The sequence below is a fragment of the Glarea lozoyensis genome, assembly GCF_000409485.1.
Source record: "Glarea lozoyensis ATCC 20868 chromosome Unknown GLAREA4, whole genome shotgun sequence".
Lineage (NCBI taxonomy): Eukaryota > Fungi > Ascomycota > Leotiomycetes > Helotiales > Helotiaceae > Glarea > Glarea lozoyensis.
The window spans coordinates 1,079,761-1,098,542 of NW_007360999.1; the positions used below are offsets into that span (position 1 = coordinate 1,079,761).

The window sequence follows — 18,782 nt, forward strand, 5'->3', positions numbered from 1 at the left end:
TGATCAGGCTGCAGTTAACCTTTTAGATCGTCCGAGTAGGGTGAAACGAGCCTTCCCAAATGATAATTATTCCATCTTCATGCTTCCTAGATTGGGCTCGCGTTCTCGATTTACGTGTACATGAGCGCTTTGGTCTCGCGATTGGAGCCCCATGCATCCATGTCTCTATGACGTTCCCTCTGTTGATCTTAGTACATGGTAGTTGTAGTCAACCTGAACCTGACTCAACTTCTCTCGCAACGCCTCGACGGGCCATTCATGGTGGGTTTAGCCGAATGTTTTATGTTCATCGCACTTGTTATAATTTAAATCTTGTATTTCGAGGTTTGTAAAAAGCCACTCCCGCTATGAAGTATTAATACTAAGCGAGCCCTCCAACGGTGACGATGGAGGGATTGTTTAGAACCCGACGATTACCGAAATCGAGAAGTGGCTGTATCATGAAGATGGAACATATAATTTAAGTGCCCATTTAGATTTAAGCGTATTCTGATGCCTAACTTTGTTAGAGTTTGGTGTGGGGAGACGGCGAACTTGGCATTTTCGAAATCAAATCATGTCTTTGATATGCTGTTGTCATGAATCTTCAAATCATGGAACACAGCATCTTTCATTTCTAATTTGAGACACAAAAAGACTAGACAAACACTTGCTCCAATTGAAATCCATAACAACAAATCGAATTGCTGGATTTGAAACGTTGACGTTTGCGTTCGTGGCTCAGTTGGGCAACGTCGTCGCCAAGAACGACTACGTGGATAGCTATGATGCTCATTTGTTACTCTAATTTTGGCGGGGTGGCTCTTTCTATTCTGGTCACGGCTTCCTCTCCGCTTTTTGGAAATGTGGAGGTATGAGGGAGCTCATATAGAAGCTTGATCTTGCTCTGGGGTAATGGTCTTCGAACTACACTTCATAATAGAAACAATAATTAAAGACAATCCACACAACACAACAGAATTCAGAAAAACCGGGATCAATTGTAATCAATATGCAACTCATCAAGATCTCTCTTCTTGCTCTTCTTTCCGGTTACGCCGCAGCTCAGGATATCGACGATAATGATGTCCCTACCGAATGCCGAGCCGTTTGCCAAGTGTAAGTATTGTTTTATGCCATCGATTTCCATCTGAGATTCCAATGTCTAGCGATATCAAAACCAACAACTTCTCAGAGTAACCCAGCTCACCCAACAATGTGACACTCAAAATAACGACATCGACTCGGGCTACATCAACTGCGTCTGCTCATACAACAATGCGGCATCTTTGATTCCAGCATGTGAAGCTTGTATTGCAAATTATGATACTAATGACGGACATGACAATGGTATGTTCACTCCTACATTCTGAGTCTACCGTGGGACTTTTGGAGTCTGAACTACAACTCTAACACCATTCACAACAGACGTCAACGACCTCATCCGTAGTTGCTCCTTTACAACCACCGTCTTCGTCAGTGGCGCCGGAACTTCAGCGCGTACAACCGCTTCGACCTCTGCAGCAGGTTCAGCGTCTGTCACCACGACATCCGTATCAACTGGTAGAACGTAAGATTCCAATTCATTCCTTCATTCAATATCCAAATAAATGAACTAACCTCCCGTTAGAACTCTCGCAGGTGGAAGTGTCCAATCCACAACCGCTACTTCGACTGGCGTTGTAGCTGCAAACACTAATTCAGTCGGCACGACTGCGTCGACTGCAGCCGGAAACGCTGCTCCGACTACTAGTGGTAATGCTGCTGCTGGGAGGACGGTCGAGATGGGTGTTGCTGGCTCAGTGTTCCTTGGTGTGGTCGGATTTTTGGGGTTGATTTAAAGGGGATGGGTTAAGATGTCGAAAAGTCTGCTCAGATGAGAGCAGTGCTATGTTGTTTTGAAACCCTGGCATTGCTCGATAAATGGTATAGAAACAGTTAGGAATTTCGAAGAGTATAAATATGGAACAGGTCAACTATCATTCTTGGTCTGTTATTCGAACGGTAAATCCTCTAAGTTTATGTCAGATGATTGGGATGTTCAGGGTCACTGGGAATTTTCAAATTGAGAAAAAGGCGAAAGAGGCAGTTTTATAGTGTTGGAAAGGGTGTCCTAGCGGCCAGCCGGGTGTATAGATGGCGAGGCCTCGACGGTCACAAAGGTAAATGTCCGAAATTGGACAGATCTAAAGTTTTCAGCAGCTGAGAGGCTGAAAATATTGGTGATAGATTTTTAATCCCTGGTCAACTTCTGGGCCGAAGCCCCACTACACCTCTGCAAATCTTGTGTCGTCAGTCCATGGCTCCTCTAACATGTAAGAACGAATCTTAATCGATAATGCAAAGTTTGACCTTATTATTTCCTCACATGTTTAGAGAAACTCAAAATATCTTTCATTAACGCCGGTCGAAGAAGGGAGTCGATTGCCAATTGAGTTCTACTTCAATTTGATTATAAGCTTAGTCTATGAAACTGAACTTCAAGCTTTGAAATTTTTTTATTAATGAAATGATTACAGAAGAATATTGATGACCAAACAGTAATAAAACCCTTCACCAATTCTGCTGTTTTGCAGTCGACGTTGCCACTCTACTATTATATCTCAATGAAATGTTGTAGGGCTTCTCCAATTCCTTCCAATAAAAAGCCGCTCTACTCCTTGGATGTTCCCTCCAACGTAGGAACCTTGATCTCCTCCAAAAGAACCTTCAGGCACACTCTCTCTTTCCGCTGAGCTTCTTTAGATCCCTTCTTATCCACCATCAAAAACTCGAGATAAGATGCCAAATGGTCTGTAGGCGTATGCTTGATCCCGAAAGCTTTTTCAACATCGACTGGTGTAGACATGTTCAAGCATTGTTTCCGGATAGTTCTTGCGATTCTGCCGTGGCCCCAGAACCAACCCAATCTTGCCATGAAAGCAGCCTCAATTATTCCGAGTATGAGTATGACTCCTGCCCACGTGGAGAAATCTTCTTCAATAATGTAGCCAATCGTTTGCCAGCAACAGACCTTCAACAGATTTCCCGCAACTATTGACGCCCAAATTTTGACGCGTGACAACTGGTCAAAGTTGTATATGTTTGGGAGGTTTGGATCTGCAACATGTCGCAAGAAGAAGTACATGGCATGTTCCTTGTCTTTGATCTGTGCCTCAAATTTCATGTTTCCACGAAGCCTCTCCACAGTATCGAATTGCCTGCTCAATATTTTAGACGCCGCAGGCACCATCATACTGGCCAGGGAAAAGCTTTCGAATCCTATGGCTGTCGCTGCGAGGTATGAGACGCAAGTGTTGATCAGTTTGGTTCTGTTCTCATACCACCGCGACCCATATACTTTGGAATTATCAGGCATTAAAATGAGGGAGAGACCGGCTCCTATATACCACAGAAGGAAGCACAATGAATAGTAGAAAATGTAATCATTCAGATGGTTTGCCGACCTCTCCTTGACGTTCTTGTGGAACTCAGCTGCTGGGTCGTCACATAGCAGCTCCGTTACTGTTTTTTCTGGTACTAGATTGTCGGAATCCGATTCGGCTTTTAGGTCGTCGTGTTTCAAGCTCTTTGTTTCGTTATATGTTGTTTGCGTGGCGGAATCCATAGTGGTGGGCGACATTGCAATCAACCTGTCTGTCAAGAAGGCTGCACAAGAGGAAATGTTTGCGGAAAGGCCGGTGTTCTCACTTTATACCGGCACTTGATGCTAAAAACTGTTAGTAGGCGGGGTGGGTGGAGACTCATCGGGAGATGAGATCACAATCACAGAATTCGAGACTCTAGATCATGGAGCCAAGAGAAACTTCTACTGATTAAGTAGATGAGTGAGGGGAAGTTCTAGTCAACGTCACAGCAGGAGTGAGATCATAGACGTTGAGTTCTGAGAAGGTAAGGACTTTGTTGAAACAATGGTTGACGAAGTAGAGAAAGAATGAGCCAAAAGTTATTCAAGGAAGGGCAATGCACCAAGGAAGTCATGCAACTCAGCGCAATAATGAGAGGCTTAGACTAAGCAAAGCGGTCCTTACTAATTCGCATGTTAGTGGGTTCGGGTACAGATGATAAATTGTGTTCTGTCAGGTCAGTAGCACCGCTTTAACTTATAAGTTACTCAACGAACTTGTTGCAAGAAGCTAAATCCAAAGCATTGGAAAAAAACATAAAGCTAGTATTATGTCTTCAATTTCAAGCTTTAAATTCCAGAAAAGAAGAGACTGTAAAGTCATCTAAATAGGAGAAGGAGGAGGTGAGTCAGCTGATATATTAAGCGAAAACTTACCGGCTTCCTCGGCAGTGGTAGAATCTAACAATTCTATTGGTTTGAGGTCACCTGAGCGAAACTGCCATCTGGTAACCAGGATAAGCAGTAGTCAAATCACGATTTTGTAATCGACTAGATGTACAATATCGTTCTAGCCCTTTATTTTTCATAAGGGAGAATATTCCTAAACTCTGCTTTGAAGAAGATTGCTACCACCTATCTTGTACAATAGTACCTGACCACTCAAAGTTTCAAACGTCTTGACGGCGATTCAAATTGGAGTCTTTTAAGATGATCTTAGACTAACTCGTGAAAATTGAATTTAATTATAACATCACACCCAACCTCATTGAACTACAGTAACACGCTGATTTAAGTTATAATTTCAAATGACAATAATGTTTAATAGTTGAGAGACTACAAGTTCCCATCACTTACCGAATGAGGAAGCTCTAAATTCATCAAGGCAGAGGCACGCTTCATTTAATTTCAAAGAATATAAGAATCAAAGCATGATCAACCATCAAATTCTCAAAGAAAGACTGAAACGTCCTCAGATCTTGAAGTAAAGTTGAGATCATAAACTATAAGCATAACAAGGAATTAAGCACCAGCAAAGGAAAGTACGATTATCTAGTTCGAAAATCATGTGAGCTATAGTTTCTATTGATTCGCGGATTGGATGTGTTTGCTTTTTATTCGGTGAAAGAAGAAGCAGAGATGAACCTAACATGGCTTGAGATTTAGAGGCAACGGCTGAAAGCAACAAGCCTTGCACGCAGGTGATTCGAAAGGATATTGTTGCTGTTTGATAACAGGAGCAGAGACTACTGCGATTAAGAGAGATTATTCAGAGCGTGATACTCAATTGCTGTTTCCTATATACACTTCGAACCCAACTCATATTTACAACACATAATCCCACGATATGCAAGTGATTTTGACCCTCCAAATCCTCCTGTATTTTCCAACCCGAACATCATGCTCTACAAACACTGCGAGTAAAAGTCCCCAGAAGCAACACACTTCGTCCCCTCAACACAATACCCACTCCCCGTCCACCCCTGGCCCCCACACTGACTCCATTTCTGCAGCGTCCCCACTGGCTCCGGCTCAGGCTGTGGTTCCGGCTCAGCCGTAGGCGTCGTGACTTTACTCGTACTACTCACGACCTTCGTCGTCGAACTCGCAACCTTCGTGGTACTAGTAACCAACGTCGAGCTCCCCGGATTCGCAACCACGCCGCCCGGGCCCGCAACCGAGGTAGTCAGGCTCCCGCTCTCGATATAAGTGCCCGAGAAATAGAAATCTTCGTTGCTGTCAGAGCGGCCGGAGACGGGCAGTTCGAGGACGCCGAGATGCCAGTCTGCGCCGTTGGAGGAGGTGGATGCGGAGACGGGGCCGGCGGTTAGTTTGAGGGGGTCGGCGCCGGTGGAGTGGTGGAAGGATACTTTGTTTGCGGAGAAATCCTGAGGATGTGAGTTTGGATGTGTGGAAGGGGGGGAAAGGGGGCTTACGATTTCGTAGGCGACGTTGTGCCAGACGTCTGGGGCCCATTCTACACTCCATTGGCTCTTTCCTCCGACGAACCATTGGAGTCTGGTATCGCTGTTTCCGCTGGCTCCAGAAATCCATCCGCTTTTCAATTCAGTGAAGTGAGATTCAAAGAAGCAGATTTGATGTTCGCGGTAGATGCTTGGAGCATTGGTGCCGCTTCTCTTGATCGAAAAGTGATACCAGACTTTGCCGGATGCAATCGCCGCCTTGGTTTGGGGGATGAGTTCCGTACGTCTCATAGTCTGGCCGTTCCAGAATGCCGTGCTGTCGAGGGTGAACTTGGCACCTTGTTTGCTTCCTCCGTCTGCAGGGTTCTTGTAGTCTGGGGAGAGATTGATGTATTTGTTTACGGTGCCGGAACCGTGCTAGATGCAGTGTTAGACGAGTTGTGAATAGTAAGGAAAGCGTACTCACAATGTAGTATTGGTAAGGCCCGACTTGGTTGCTCCACGACCAGGTATTAAGGTCTGAAGAGCTGGACATCTCATTGAAACGTCCATCCCAGAGAATCGCTGCGCGAGCGGCAGTCGCAAATAGAAGTGGTGAGAAACGCATGTTTACGGGTCGATCAGTATTGAGTCGTGGTAGTTATTTACTCAAGCTACGTATACAACCAAGCTCCAAGATTTAATTTCAACAGGCACGTCCATCCTTTAAAGACCTAAATACTTCAGAACACACTAGGTCATAACTTTCATATTGCAAGCAGGTCATATGGTCTCGTCAATCTCTTCCCCTGACGCTCCGCAATTTCTCAGTCGCGAACCTGCGAGGGGATGACGGACCGTCAGTTGCTAAGTCTCGTGAACCATGATTGACCAAGTTGTTCGTTATGGTCCACTTGCAAGATGGGAAATATGTGGTTGGGTATTTACCCGTTTTGAGGCTCAATCTTGAAATATGCGGAGGACATATTCCGAAGCGGAGAGATCTGGGGAAGCGCCGAACCCTGGTCTGATTTTGCCACAGAAAGAGAAAATCTAGAAAATCTGGTGGAATACAATTCCAGTAACGTACAAAAAGGTGATGTGCGGGTCTTTGGAGAGTTTGCGAATGTATCTATTTCTAGTAAGTGAGAGAAATACGCTGTAATTTTCAGTGCAGCTCAATGATCGGGCCGGTCATCCCCAGTAAGAATAGTTGCCCATCTGCCTAATTAATATATGCGTGGCAAAATGCAATGGCGCAAGAAATAGAACTACTACGTTTTATTTCTCCGCAAGTAAAGTTCTTGGCGATCTTCATTTGCACGTTCGTCCAGCTTGTAGGTAACACAGTAGATAACTCTTTACTGTTTGAAATCGAAACTTCAACAGAATTGAACACTCCGTTCAACCCAAGCTTTATACTTTTTGTCATAAATGCAGCCTACTGAGACTATCTCACTTTGCCTCTAGCAGAAGTCCGACTCCGCACATCCCTTGATATGAGGCAACTTAGATCCTGGGGTGCTCAACTCGAGCAACTTTCCAAAGTTGGGTGTTCCTAATCCAGTGACAGGATCCCATCCAGCCGTAGCATTCCAAGAGGCATAAGGAACGAACGGAGTCGGCAGACCACTGTAGTCGTCGCGACCATCACAGCCTCTCGAACCACCCAGAGCGATATCGTTAAGCCCATCTTTACCCTTGGAATACAACCATGGGTTGAGGAAACCCAAAGGCTTTTGCCTCGCTTTGACGCGAGCGTTGTTCAGGAGAGATATTATACCTGCGACTGTCGGAGCAGAGGCACTAAAGAAAACATGTTAGCAAAGAAAGACTCAGGGCTGGCAGGTGGTATGCTTTACCTTGTACCGCCAACAAGGATTGTTTCAAACGCTCCAGTGTAGCTACCATTGGCTCCAACCACTTTCTCAACAACAGAATAGTTGTAACCTTGAGCGGCGATATCTGGGAATCCACGACCTTCAGGGTTGTATAGACCCTTCCACCTATCACCTAAGATGCCGAGATATTCTTTGACTGCTGCGTCTTGATAAGAAGGACGAGGGAAGCGGTCACTGAAGCCCCCAGAACTGAATGCAATGGCTCGCTCCGGGTAATGGTACGTAGCGCCCACCTAAGCATATGTCAATTTGAAGTCTGTGATGATCGGTAATTTGGACATTACTTACAGATGTAACATATGGACAAGCGGCAGGGAAGATAGGAAGAAATCTTGTGGTATTCTTGCCATCGTTCGTTTGGCATGCACTAGCAACACCGGTGTCTCCGCTGCTGAAAATTACGGAAACTCCTCTCATACCCAATTCTCCGAACATCTTGCAGACTTTCTTTGTATAAGGCTCTGGAACACTTTGCTCATCTTCGCCGTAAGAAGTGGTGATGGTTTGGGGCAATTCCCGGTCAGGCAACGCTGTAAGGTAATTCAAGAAATCGAGGTAGGGCTCGTTGGAGTTCTCATTGATATCTGGTTGATCTAGATCAGGGACTAATGGACCTCGTCCGCCAGTGCTGTAGAACTTGATTTTCTGCTTGTATCCTAGCGCTGCAGCGTATTGGATGTCCAGATTGGCCTCCACATCGTCAATGCTAGCGTTGTTTTGGGTATCAAGACCACCATTGACTTTGACATACTCGAAGGTTTGCTTCTTAGCATAAGGTGCGTAGGTCTTTAAGAATTCATTAAACTCATCGAATTTGGCATATTCTTCCAGATATCCGTTGACGCCAAGCAAAGTGCCAGCATGGGAATCAGCTTGGTAATCTCCAACATTGTACATAGCTCTAAGACACGCTGGTGTAATTAGAGTATCGCAGGAAGGATCAACGGCCAGACCAGGCACGGGATCGGCTGGCGCTTTCGGTTTCTCCTCAGCTGCTGTGACAATGAAAACGTTGCTTCGCTCAGCCATCATTTGTCCAAATCGAGTCGTTGGTTGAATCATAGCAACGTGTTTCGACACATCTGATGGAATTGAATAATGCAGGGTTCTGAGTTTCTTAGTTTGCGACTTGTCGGCATTCTGCGTGAAGTAGCTGAATGTTGTGTCCAGCATTTTCTCCGCCGTGGAGACCGGAGCGACAAAGTTGATCCATTCGCCATTGTTCTCGATGTCGGCAGCAGCGACACCAGAGCTTCTGAGCCAGGAAAGTACAGCTTCGGTTGATTCGTCTCGAGGCTTGATTAAAGCTTTGACTTCTTCACGCTTGAGATGATTCCCATAGCTCTCGTGGTACGGGTCAGAAACAGCAAAGAGAGTCTTTTCAAAGAACTCGTGGTCTGGTTCTTCAAGTGCAATTCTCAACCGAATACGAGATGCAGGCGAAGGTGCGTCTCTTTTTGTCCATCCTTGAGGAACCCCACGAAGGGCCTCAAAAATCCGCATGGAGGAAGAAGCAGCATTGTAGACCGCAGGATTTGGCGCAACCACGTTGCCCACCACTGCTGCCAACGCAGCCAGGATACTGAAGGAACGCATTCTGGTTGAACTTGGGATGTCTGCACCAATTGACGGTATTTCTGCTTTTCCGAGCCTTAGAATATCTCGATTGAGACAAAGTCGTCCCAAGAAGGTAAGAATGAGCTTGGGAATGACTTCCAAGAACTCCAAGAGTATTGGGCGTAAAAACAAGCAAAATCAAGCAGCGGAGGAGGGGCCGCCCAGCTCAAATACCCGTCTTTGAGCATGTTCCTTGCATGTGTACTCTGGTACTGGTGCAGATTCGGAATGTACAAAATCCATGGTAAAGATCGTACAGGCTTGGCAGCATCTATGAATGCAGTTCAGGCTAGATGCATGGACTATAAGCCTATCGCTACGCTCAATTGATTGATTGATGAGCATAAAGGATGAGAAAGTGGGATATAGCTATATAAATGTGCAGATCCGATAACTAAACGCAACGTGCGAACCCCAGTGCAACTAACAGAAAGGTAGAGGATAGCCAAGAGCTATACAAAAGAGGAAGGTTGGGTTTAGCTTATTATGCAGTCCGCGACTCTGCATTCTGCCGTATCTTGAGAATGCAAAGTTACGGACTGATCTCATCGCGGGGTTAAAGCTTGTGTAATGTTGAGCAAAGAAAGCGACGCCGGCAAAGAGAAGGTTGTACAGTAACAAATACATCGAGAGGCAGGCTCATACCGTCTTTCCGTTGTGTTCCAGTAACCTTAAGGTAGATGGTCTAGCCCAGGAGATGACCATTCATCAGAGGACGTGAAGCTGTCGTGCGACATACTCGAACTTGATCAGACCGATAGAGAAATCGTTAAATGGGACTAGTATTAATCAGCTGAAGTGGCCTATCGATTGGGAGATTGATGATGAAGGTTTGATTCAACAGATGTGATCGGGAAAGAAAGCAAGAGGTGTCGGAAGCAATATCGTATGAGTTAGGCCGCCGTAGTTGAGCTAGACCTTCAACTACGGTGGTCGACATTGACCACCAACCACTTCGTCTCACGCCCCAGAGATATCAAGATCACAAACTCATCATAAACCCCAACCAAAAACTCCCAAACCGCAAAAATGGCCTCGGAGCCCATCTCCGTTCTTTTTGTCTGCCTAGGAAACATCTGTCGCTCCACCATGGCCGAAGGAATCTTCCGATCCATAGTCGCAAAACCTCCTTATCAAGCCCTGATTTCAGAGGTGGATTCGTGCGGAACAGGTGCATATCATACCGGTTCCAGTCCTGATTCGAGGACTATGTCTACGTTGGAGGATAATGGGATTACTGATTATGAGCATGCGGCGAGGAAGGTGAGTTTTGAGGTCGTGGTGTGAGATTGGGATATAGAGCTGATAAGTGATTAGGCTCAGACGTCGGATTTCACGAATTTTGATTATGTTTTTGCTATGGTAGGATTTGTTTTCATAGTCAGAAGTGAAAGAGATTTGCTTTGAAATTTTAGGGAGTGATTCTGGCAAGTGCTAGTACACTGAGTCTAGCAATTCAACCAGCCCTACGAGGAGATACAAGGATTTCTTACGATATTTCTCTCAAAACTCTATCACGCTTCATTCCGCTTATACCACGTCGGCGCTAACAAAACTAGGATCGTGACAACCTCCGTGACCTTCAGCGCCTTCACCAACGTACTGGTGGCAAAGCCAAGGTGATGCTCTTTGGCGAGTTTTCCGGCAAGAAAAAGGCTGAGGAAGTTGATGATCCGTACTATGGTGCTCGGGATGGGTTCGAAATAGCCTATGAGCAGTGTACAAGATTTTCAAAGAACTTCTTGAAGGAGACGTTTCCTGATGTGAAGTCTTGAAGGTTTACAAGGGCAACTTTGGTAGGAGGCCGATAGATTTCTACACCCTCCAGAAACGTGATTTTGGGTTGAAGTAGATCAGAGAGGCAGAAGCTCATGTTATATGAGGTTGGGTGGCAGTAGGCATCCTACTAGTTGTTTGCACTTCTCTGGATACCCGAACGATGGACCATCCATGCTGTATGGATGTCACCAGAACTTGCATCTCAAGCATGTAGTTAACCTCACTACGCCAGAATATCTGAGGATGGTGGAAGGGCCAGAAGGCTGGTGACTGTCACTGGTGGAGGAGCGACGATTAGATCAGGGAAAAAGCTGTAATCTCTCTCGTCAGAAAATGAACAGAGTCTTTCAAGCTGCTCGCCCTGCGGCTGTTGGACAATATCACCTGCACATGTGAATTGCTAGTTGGGCCATCTGGGGGTAGGTCGTCTAGTCCCTTTGCAACAACCCTCTACCAACCAATCATCATTCTGTTATTTGACGGCCATTCAAGCAGCGAAGGAAGCATGTACTTACAACTTGCTGAGCTGTAAATAATATGTGGCGACATATTTTGGGCTTGGGTTACTGGTTTTTCGCGTCCGAATAGAATAATCCCCATGAATCCCACCAGGCAGCCAAACCGCCTCTTTAAGAATCGTCGTAATCACAAGGCTTAATCATGAATAACCTCTTCTTGGCTACCCAAGATCGCCTAACAGATCTCATCAACCTCACCGACACCGACACAGCCTCATCTCGCTTAGCGACGTGCGTACTCGCCTGAAGGAGGCGAGTCAATGAAAACTTCCTCATCATTTGGTTGGCTCTTTCGTGCTGACTGGCAAAGTGTGGCTAGTGTCTCGAAGGGTGATTCGTGTCGTTGGTGGCGGACGGCGATGTGAAGGTGGAAAACAGTGAAGAAGTTGATGCTATTTTTAAATTCATAGCTCTGAATACCGAAGAGTGCCGCTGAGGCGTAATGGCCGTTAGCCGGAATAATGGTGCCCGTTTGACACCAGGATAGTCCCGTATCGCACTTACTGTACGAACTGATACGGATCTTGGGCGGAAACGATGTTTGTTTGCTCCAAATTCACAAGCCGTATACAATACTCATCACAGCTTTTCTTTGATCCAGCTGTACAAATAAATTGTTGCATACCATTCCGAATACAACTGCATCCAAACCCAATCACCACCAAGTCACGAGAACATCCGCCGCTTGCCCTGCACGTCATGCCCCACATGTGGGCGCTGATTGGCTTGTGCTCTTCTCCGCATTGAAACGCAAGCTCCTTCTTGGCATCCAAGTCACTGTGGGAACCCTTGTTGTCTTCTGCCGCGAAATATTTTGAAACACCACCATCTCGGGACCACTCCTCGAGATCAGAACGTCCCCTTTTCCGTTACTTTGTCCTCAACTGCAGCCGTGTCCTGTCGCAAAGACCAACAAAGTCAGAGCCGAGAAATACCGCCTCGAGTATTGTTGGCCGAGTTGGGCGCAAAGCAGAACATCAAAGCATACCTACCAGACGAGGACAAACGCATCGACGAATCGCGTGTTTCCCCTTTCACCATCGCATTCCTGCCTTTGGCCCCTCAAACCAACAAGTAGCAGCACCACCCCTCACTCTTCTCAGGGACATCTCAAACCATGTCATATAATCGTCTAGGTACGTGTGCCAGTCTCACTTATATATTCACTACTGCGTCACCCACATCTGCCATCCCCTGTCCAAGGCTATTCGAGTTCACTGAGCCCTCTCTTTGTGCATCAGCGCACTCACGTCCAGAAAGGATTGAATGTGCGAAGCGGCGCAGTGAAGAAGAAGACTCGTAGGGAGCAGTGAATGACTTGAAGCTCGTCTGCTTATACATTTGGAACTCGCTTCTGCTTTGCGCAAATCGCAACTTGTCTACTGTTGAGTTACAGTAACTAACAATACCCCCAAACAGACCGTCCTGGCTTCGGTCACCACGAAGACTCCTACGATATGGCGAACACTCGCCCAAACCGAACTCCTTCGCCAGGCGATCCTCGAATGCATGGCTATCAACTAGAAGATCCCTCTCCGTATGGTGGAGCTTCTAATGCTCCTGCTCCTGGCGCGCACAACCTCGAGATCCCTATGGGTCCAGGACGATATGGTACACCCAGTGATCGGTTGCAGGTACAACCTACGGTAAGAACTATTTGGGAATCTGCTTCATCGCATAGATCTTATATACTAATGGGTTGAATGCAGTACTCGGTGGAAAATATCGGTAATTCATATGGGCATAATGAAGAATATGATCAAAGCCATCCCTTGGATCAAAGCCATAACTACCAACAAGACTACGCCATAAATCCCCAACAGCATCACGATGCTTACTATCAACCACCATATCAACCGTCACCAGATGAGCATCCAATGCAGCCTTTTCCTGGCCAGCAGCATGAGGCAGGCTACTACGACCACGATGATGATCACAGACCTATACTGCAGTCAGATACATCATATGGGCCAGACCCGCATACTCTAGAAAATGAGTACAAAGATTACGATGGACCTGCTGCAGACCCCCCTCTTACGCCCACACCCGGCCCAGGGTTGCGGAGATGGAAGACAGTAAAAGAGGTACAGTTGTTCAACGGAAATCTTGTACTGGACTGTCCGATTCCACCAAAGTTGTTAAACATGGTTCCTCATGCCGAGCCACCTGAACGAGACGAATTTACTCACATGAGATATTCTGCGGCAACGTGCGATCCCAGCGAGTTCTTCGAAGAGCGCTTCACGTTGAGACAGAGACTCTTTGCGAAGCCCCGACATACGGAGCTTTTTATCGTAGTCACTATGTACAACGAAGATGACGTTTTATTCGCCCGTACAATGAGCGGTGTTTTCAAAAATATCGAATACATGTGTTCACGGAAAGATAGTAAAACCTGGGGCAAAGACGCTTGGAAGAAGATTGTCGTGTGCGTTGTTAGCGATGGTCGTGCTAAGATCAACCCAAGGACCAGAGCCGTTTTGGCAGGATTGGGTGTTTACCAAGATGGAATTGCAAAGCAGAAAGTTAACGGCAAAGATGTCACGGCACATATTTACGAATATACTACCCAGGTTGGAATAGCCGTGAAAAAGGAAGTGGTGGAGCTTCGTCCTAAGCAACAACCAGTACAAATTCTATTCTGCTTGAAGGAGAAGAATCAGAAAAAGATCAACTCGCACAGATGGTTCTTCCAAGCTTTTGGGCGTGTTCTCGATCCAAACATCTGTGTTCTTATCGATGCCGGTACTAAGCCTGGGAAGGACTCAATTTACCACTTGTGGAAGGCTTTCGATTTGGAACCTATGTGCGCCGGAGCATGTGGTGAAATCAAAGCTATGTTGGGTACTGGAGGTAAGAACTTGATCAATCCTTTGGTCGCGACGCAGAATTTCGAATACAAAATGAGTAATATCTTGGATAAACCTCTCGAATCGGCTTTTGGATTCATCTCGGTCTTACCTGGAGCTTTCTCGGCATATCGTTATGTCGCGTTGCAAAACGACAAGGCTGGAAATGGTCCCTTGGAAAAGTACTTTGCTGGTGAAAAGATGCACGGTGCCAATGCCGGTATCTTCACTGCCAACATGTATCTGGCCGAGGATCGTATTTTGTGTTTCGAGCTTGTGTCCAAAAGGAACTGTCACTGGATTCTTCAATACGTCAAATCAGCAACTGGAGAAACCGATGTGCCCGATCAAATGGCGGAACTGATTTTACAACGACGAAGATGGCTCAACGGTAGTTTCTTCGCGGCAGTCTATGCTCTCGCTCATTTCTACGAGATTTTTCGTAGCGACCACAGCTTCATGCGGAAAATTATGTTCTTGGTTGAATTCATATTTCAGACAATCAACATGATCTTTGCATGGTTTCAACTCGGCAACTTTTTCTTGGTATTCCATATATTGACAACATCCCTGGGTGGCGATAATCTTCTGGGTACTGTGGGGAAAGTCCTTGGGGTTGTGTTTGAATGGCTGTACCTCTTTACGCTTCTTACTTGTTTTGTCCTCGCATTGGGAAATAGGCCTCAAGGATCAAACAGAGCATACATGGCCATGGTTTATTTCTGGGCTATTATCATGTGGTAAGTTTTACATCAATCCATGTTTTAATTATGAGTTGCTAACCTCGATAGCTATTTGATGTTTGCCTCCGTTTTCATAACGGTCAGGTCAATTCAGGAGCAGACGAAGACCGGATTCGCCGTAGCCGACATTTTCAAGAACCAAATATTCTACACCTTGATTATTTCCTTGGCATCAACATACCTGCTATGGTTCGTTGTGTCATTCTTGTTCTTCGACCCGTGGCACATGTTTACATCTTTCCTTCAATATCTCCTCCTCACACCAACCTACATAAACATTCTCAACGTTTATGCCTTCTGCAATACCCACGATATCACATGGGGAACAAAAGGAGACGACAAAGCCGAAAAGCTTGGCGTTGTGTCCACCAAACCAGGCGGAAAAGTCGACGTCAACATCCCAACCGACGATGGAGATCTCAACACTCAATACGAAGCCGAAATGCGCAAGATCGTCTCCAAGGCACCACCAGAGAAACGCGAACGTGGAGCCGACGAGATTCAAGAGGATTACTACAAGGGTTTCCGTTCCCGCGTCGTCATCTTCTGGCTTGTCTGCAATTTCTCGCTCGCAGCCGTCGTTCTCAATACCGGTGGTCTGTCACGACTGGGTACCAAAGAATCGGACACGGTTGAATTGGACGATGATACCACGAGTAACATCTACATGGCTGTCGTTCTATGGTCAGTAGCCGGACTATCATTATTCAAATTCATCGGCGCGATGTGGTTCTTGATCGTTCGTATGTTTAGAGGTGTCTAATCATGAGACAGGTGGATTTGTATATTTGTACGTTTTCGGATGAGGAGCATATTGCATTGGTAATCTGCATTCTGAAGCGTTGCTTGCTAGTTTATTTTGGTTTTGTGTATATTGTCTCCATTTTTTCAGTTCTTGGGGCTTCAAGGGGTTCGGGTGTTGGGTTTTTTAATTTGGGAAGGGCATCTTTGTTTTTTGATGTGCTTATACCTGATTTATTTGATGGGATGGGATTAGGGATGAGTTGGTGGTTTCGGCTTAGGATGTAGTTGGTCGAGGATGCGGGTTAGGTTATAGAGAGGTAGCTGAGGAGAAATATACCCCGATTTCAAGATACATCAACTTTGAAGTCCATTCTACTTCGGTTAAGGTTTCTCACTCCCATTCTGAACACACTACATCGAATTCCTCAGATTCATCACACCACACCCACACGCCTCTCCCAAACCGAAACCAAAACCAAAATCTACCCAGGAAACGCAGCCCCATCCCCCCTAGGATCACTCCCCGCCGAATAAACCATAACCCCATCCTCAAAATGACTCCTAATAACCTGCCCCCGCCCAAACACGCCCCTCGCATACCCCGTCACAATCTCCGCCTCATGACCCATCTCCTTCAACCGCTCACACGTCTCCTCACTAATCCCCTCCTCAAGAAACACCTTCCTAGCGAAATTATCCCCAGGCATGTGTTCGGCGCCGATACAGAACCTAGGCGCGTCAAGCGCCGCTTGCGGGTTGTATTTGAAGGCGAGCATGTTAAGCAGGACTTGCACGTGGCCCTGCGGCTGCATGAAGCCGCCCATAACACCGTAGACGGAGTGTAGCGAGCCGTCGTGTTTATTGGTGATCATGGCCGGGATAATGGTATGGTACGGTCTCTTTCCGGGGGCGATGGCATTGGGGTGGCCGGGTATGAGTTGGAAATTTCCGCCACGGTTTTGGAGGACGAAACCGCACCCTTTGGGCACGATGCCGGAGCCGAAGGAGTGGAAGTTGGAGTTTATGAAGGAGATGGCGTTGCCGTGCTTGTCGGTTACGGCGAAGTAGACGGTGTCGCTGTGGTTGTGGGCTGGGGAGCCGCGGTCGTAGATTTGCGGGGAGGCTTTGAGGGGGTTGAAGAGTTTGGCTCGTTGGGAGAGGTACGGTTTGGATGTTAATTCTGAGGAGGGGACGCGGGAGTGGGAGGGGTCGGCTATCCACCAGCTTGCGTCGGCGAAGGCGATGCGGAGGGATTCGATGATGGCGTGGAGATATTCGGGGGAGTTGTGTTGGTCTTGTGTGAATTTGGGGATCTTGCCGTCTTCTTCTAGGGCTTCGAGGATTCCGAGGGCCATGAGTGCTACTATTCCTTGGCCGTTTGGTGGATGTTCCCAAATTTCTACGCCGTGATCGTCTTCGTTGCTTCCTTGACCTGATATGCCATCGATGAAGCTGGTCTTCGTTTCGCTATAACCTTGACCTTTCCATACGTATGAAATGGGTTCCACTGGCTCACTTCCTGCTTCTAAGTGTTTTTGTAGATCACTAAGTTCAAGAAATCCTCCCCTGTCACTGGTGGCCTTGATGATTTCTTCAGCAATCCTACCGGTGTAGAACCCCTTTTTGCCGTCTTTGGCGAGAGCTCGGAAAGTACTAGCCAAGTTGGGGTTTTTGATGATTTCCCCAGGATTTGGCCCTCTCCAGCCATCTGGCGCACTGGAGTCTTCTTTGCAAAGTTCCGAGTAGTTGGGTGATGCTTGCTTCAATTCAGCCTCACTAGACCGCCACTATACACTTGTTAGTACTTTACTCTTTTTGGACAGTATGTCCCGCTTACCATTGTAGACGATAGTTCAGACACAGGAAACCCTCTCTCTGCAAGCTCAATAGCAGGTGTCAGGATCTGTTCCATGGTCACTTTACCGCTACCAAATCTTTCAACCGTGTCGACCCATCCAGCAGCAGCGCCTGGTACGGTGACTGCATGAACACTACGGAGTGGAAGCTTTCCCTCGTCACCATCTTTCATTCCAAGATCTTTTCGTATGTTTTCAAGCGTGCACTTCATACCAGATCTCCCGGACCCATTCATAGCTTCTATCTTTTTCGTTTTGGCATCATAGTAAAGACAAAACATATCACCACCAATGCCGGTTGAGGTAGGCTCTGTTAAATTCAGGCCAGCAGCTACCTCGTCATTAGAATAGTAACAGTAGGCCAGAATTCTACATACCAACAGCCACAGCCGCGTCCTGTACTGTTCAGTGTAAAACATCAAGGGTGGGATGTATAATTACTTACAGCTGCATTTCCACCAGCATCTAAAACTTTAAGACCACATCTTGCAGCTAGCGGTTGTGTGCAAGCGACCATACCCTCCGTGCTATGTACAACACTTCTTCTGCTAGGAAAAGATTGGAATTCCGGATCCGACGCCGGAAAAACAGATTTCAGATTGAGAGGCATTGTGAGAAAAGGGTTATCTGTAACTCAAGAGCGGGAGCTTGTATATCTTCAGGAGTACGAGATTGCGAGCTTGGTATCTGGGAAAATGAAATAACAGGACTGGCATGAAATAAAATTGGAAAAAGAGAAATGAAAAAGAAGATTCAAGGGAATACAAACATTCCAGTGGAGGGGTCTATGACCGAATTCGGCACATCGAGGGGTTGTTTGTCATTCAAGTCGATCATCATCTGGACTGGCCGCGGCAAGAAGCGGCCAAGCGGCAGAATCAAGGCGGTGTACAAAATTACAGGGGAAAGCTCATGTGAGGAGTATGAAGTCTCATGCGACTTATTTATTGATTTTCTCAAGTAAGAATGTTCGGAGCTCCTTGGGTATGCAGAAGATGTGCCAATATTCTTTCGAAACCCGGTAGAGTGCGTATCACACGGTTTGCAA

The 18,782-nt window shown here is 46.4% G+C and overlaps 7 protein-coding genes across 7 annotated transcripts; 3 read left to right on the forward strand and 4 right to left on the reverse strand.

Annotated features, from left to right (window-relative positions):
- Nucleotides 1–991: 991 nt before the first annotated feature.
- Nucleotides 992–1,820, forward strand: GLAREA_09713 (uncharacterized protein; the record flags this gene model as incomplete). Its single annotated transcript, XM_008086309.1, has 4 exons — nt 992–1,098; nt 1,175–1,329; nt 1,408–1,549; nt 1,610–1,820. 4 exons carry the CDS (start codon nt 992–994, stop codon nt 1,818–1,820), a joined length of 615 nt encoding a protein of 204 aa, XP_008084500.1.
- Nucleotides 1,821–2,632: 812 nt separating this feature from the next.
- GLAREA_09714 (uncharacterized protein) lies at nt 2,633–3,601 on the reverse strand (the record flags this gene model as incomplete). Its single annotated transcript, XM_008086310.1, has 1 exon — nt 2,633–3,601. One exon carries the CDS (start codon nt 3,599–3,601, stop codon nt 2,633–2,635), a length of 969 nt encoding a protein of 322 aa, XP_008084501.1.
- Nucleotides 3,602–5,229: 1,628 nt separating this feature from the next.
- Nucleotides 5,230–6,355, reverse strand: GLAREA_09715 (Cellulose-binding protein; the record flags this gene model as incomplete). Its single annotated transcript, XM_008086311.1, has 3 exons — nt 5,230–5,712; nt 5,761–6,165; nt 6,215–6,355. The coding sequence occupies 3 exons, from the start codon at nt 6,353–6,355 to the stop codon at nt 5,230–5,232; spliced, it is 1,029 nt and encodes a 342-aa protein (XP_008084502.1).
- An 838-nt stretch (nt 6,356–7,193) lies between these two features.
- GLAREA_09716 (Subtilisin-like protein) lies at nt 7,194–9,224 on the reverse strand (the record flags this gene model as incomplete). The annotated part of the gene is made up of 3 exons (XM_008086312.1): nt 7,194–7,533; nt 7,590–7,861; nt 7,917–9,224. The coding sequence occupies 3 exons, from the start codon at nt 9,222–9,224 to the stop codon at nt 7,194–7,196; spliced, it is 1,920 nt and encodes a 639-aa protein (XP_008084503.1).
- Nucleotides 9,225–10,274: 1,050 nt separating this feature from the next.
- Nucleotides 10,275–11,020, forward strand: GLAREA_09717 (Phosphotyrosine protein phosphatases I; the record flags this gene model as incomplete). Its single annotated transcript, XM_008086313.1, has 3 exons — nt 10,275–10,508; nt 10,563–10,607; nt 10,805–11,020. 3 exons carry the CDS (start codon nt 10,275–10,277, stop codon nt 11,018–11,020), a joined length of 495 nt encoding a protein of 164 aa, XP_008084504.1.
- A 1,639-nt stretch (nt 11,021–12,659) lies between these two features.
- Nucleotides 12,660–15,897, forward strand: GLAREA_09718 (Nucleotide-diphospho-sugar transferase; the record flags this gene model as incomplete). The annotated part of the gene is made up of 4 exons (XM_008086314.1): nt 12,660–12,678; nt 12,962–13,188; nt 13,252–15,131; nt 15,183–15,897. 4 exons carry the CDS (start codon nt 12,660–12,662, stop codon nt 15,895–15,897), a joined length of 2,841 nt encoding a protein of 946 aa, XP_008084505.1.
- Nucleotides 15,898–16,360: 463 nt separating this feature from the next.
- GLAREA_09719 (N-terminal nucleophile aminohydrolases (Ntn hydrolases)) lies at nt 16,361–18,344 on the reverse strand (the record flags this gene model as incomplete). The annotated part of the gene is made up of 4 exons (XM_008086315.1): nt 16,361–17,665; nt 17,716–18,065; nt 18,112–18,130; nt 18,180–18,344. The coding sequence occupies 4 exons, from the start codon at nt 18,342–18,344 to the stop codon at nt 16,361–16,363; spliced, it is 1,839 nt and encodes a 612-aa protein (XP_008084506.1).
- Nucleotides 18,345–18,782: the final 438 nt, after the last annotated feature.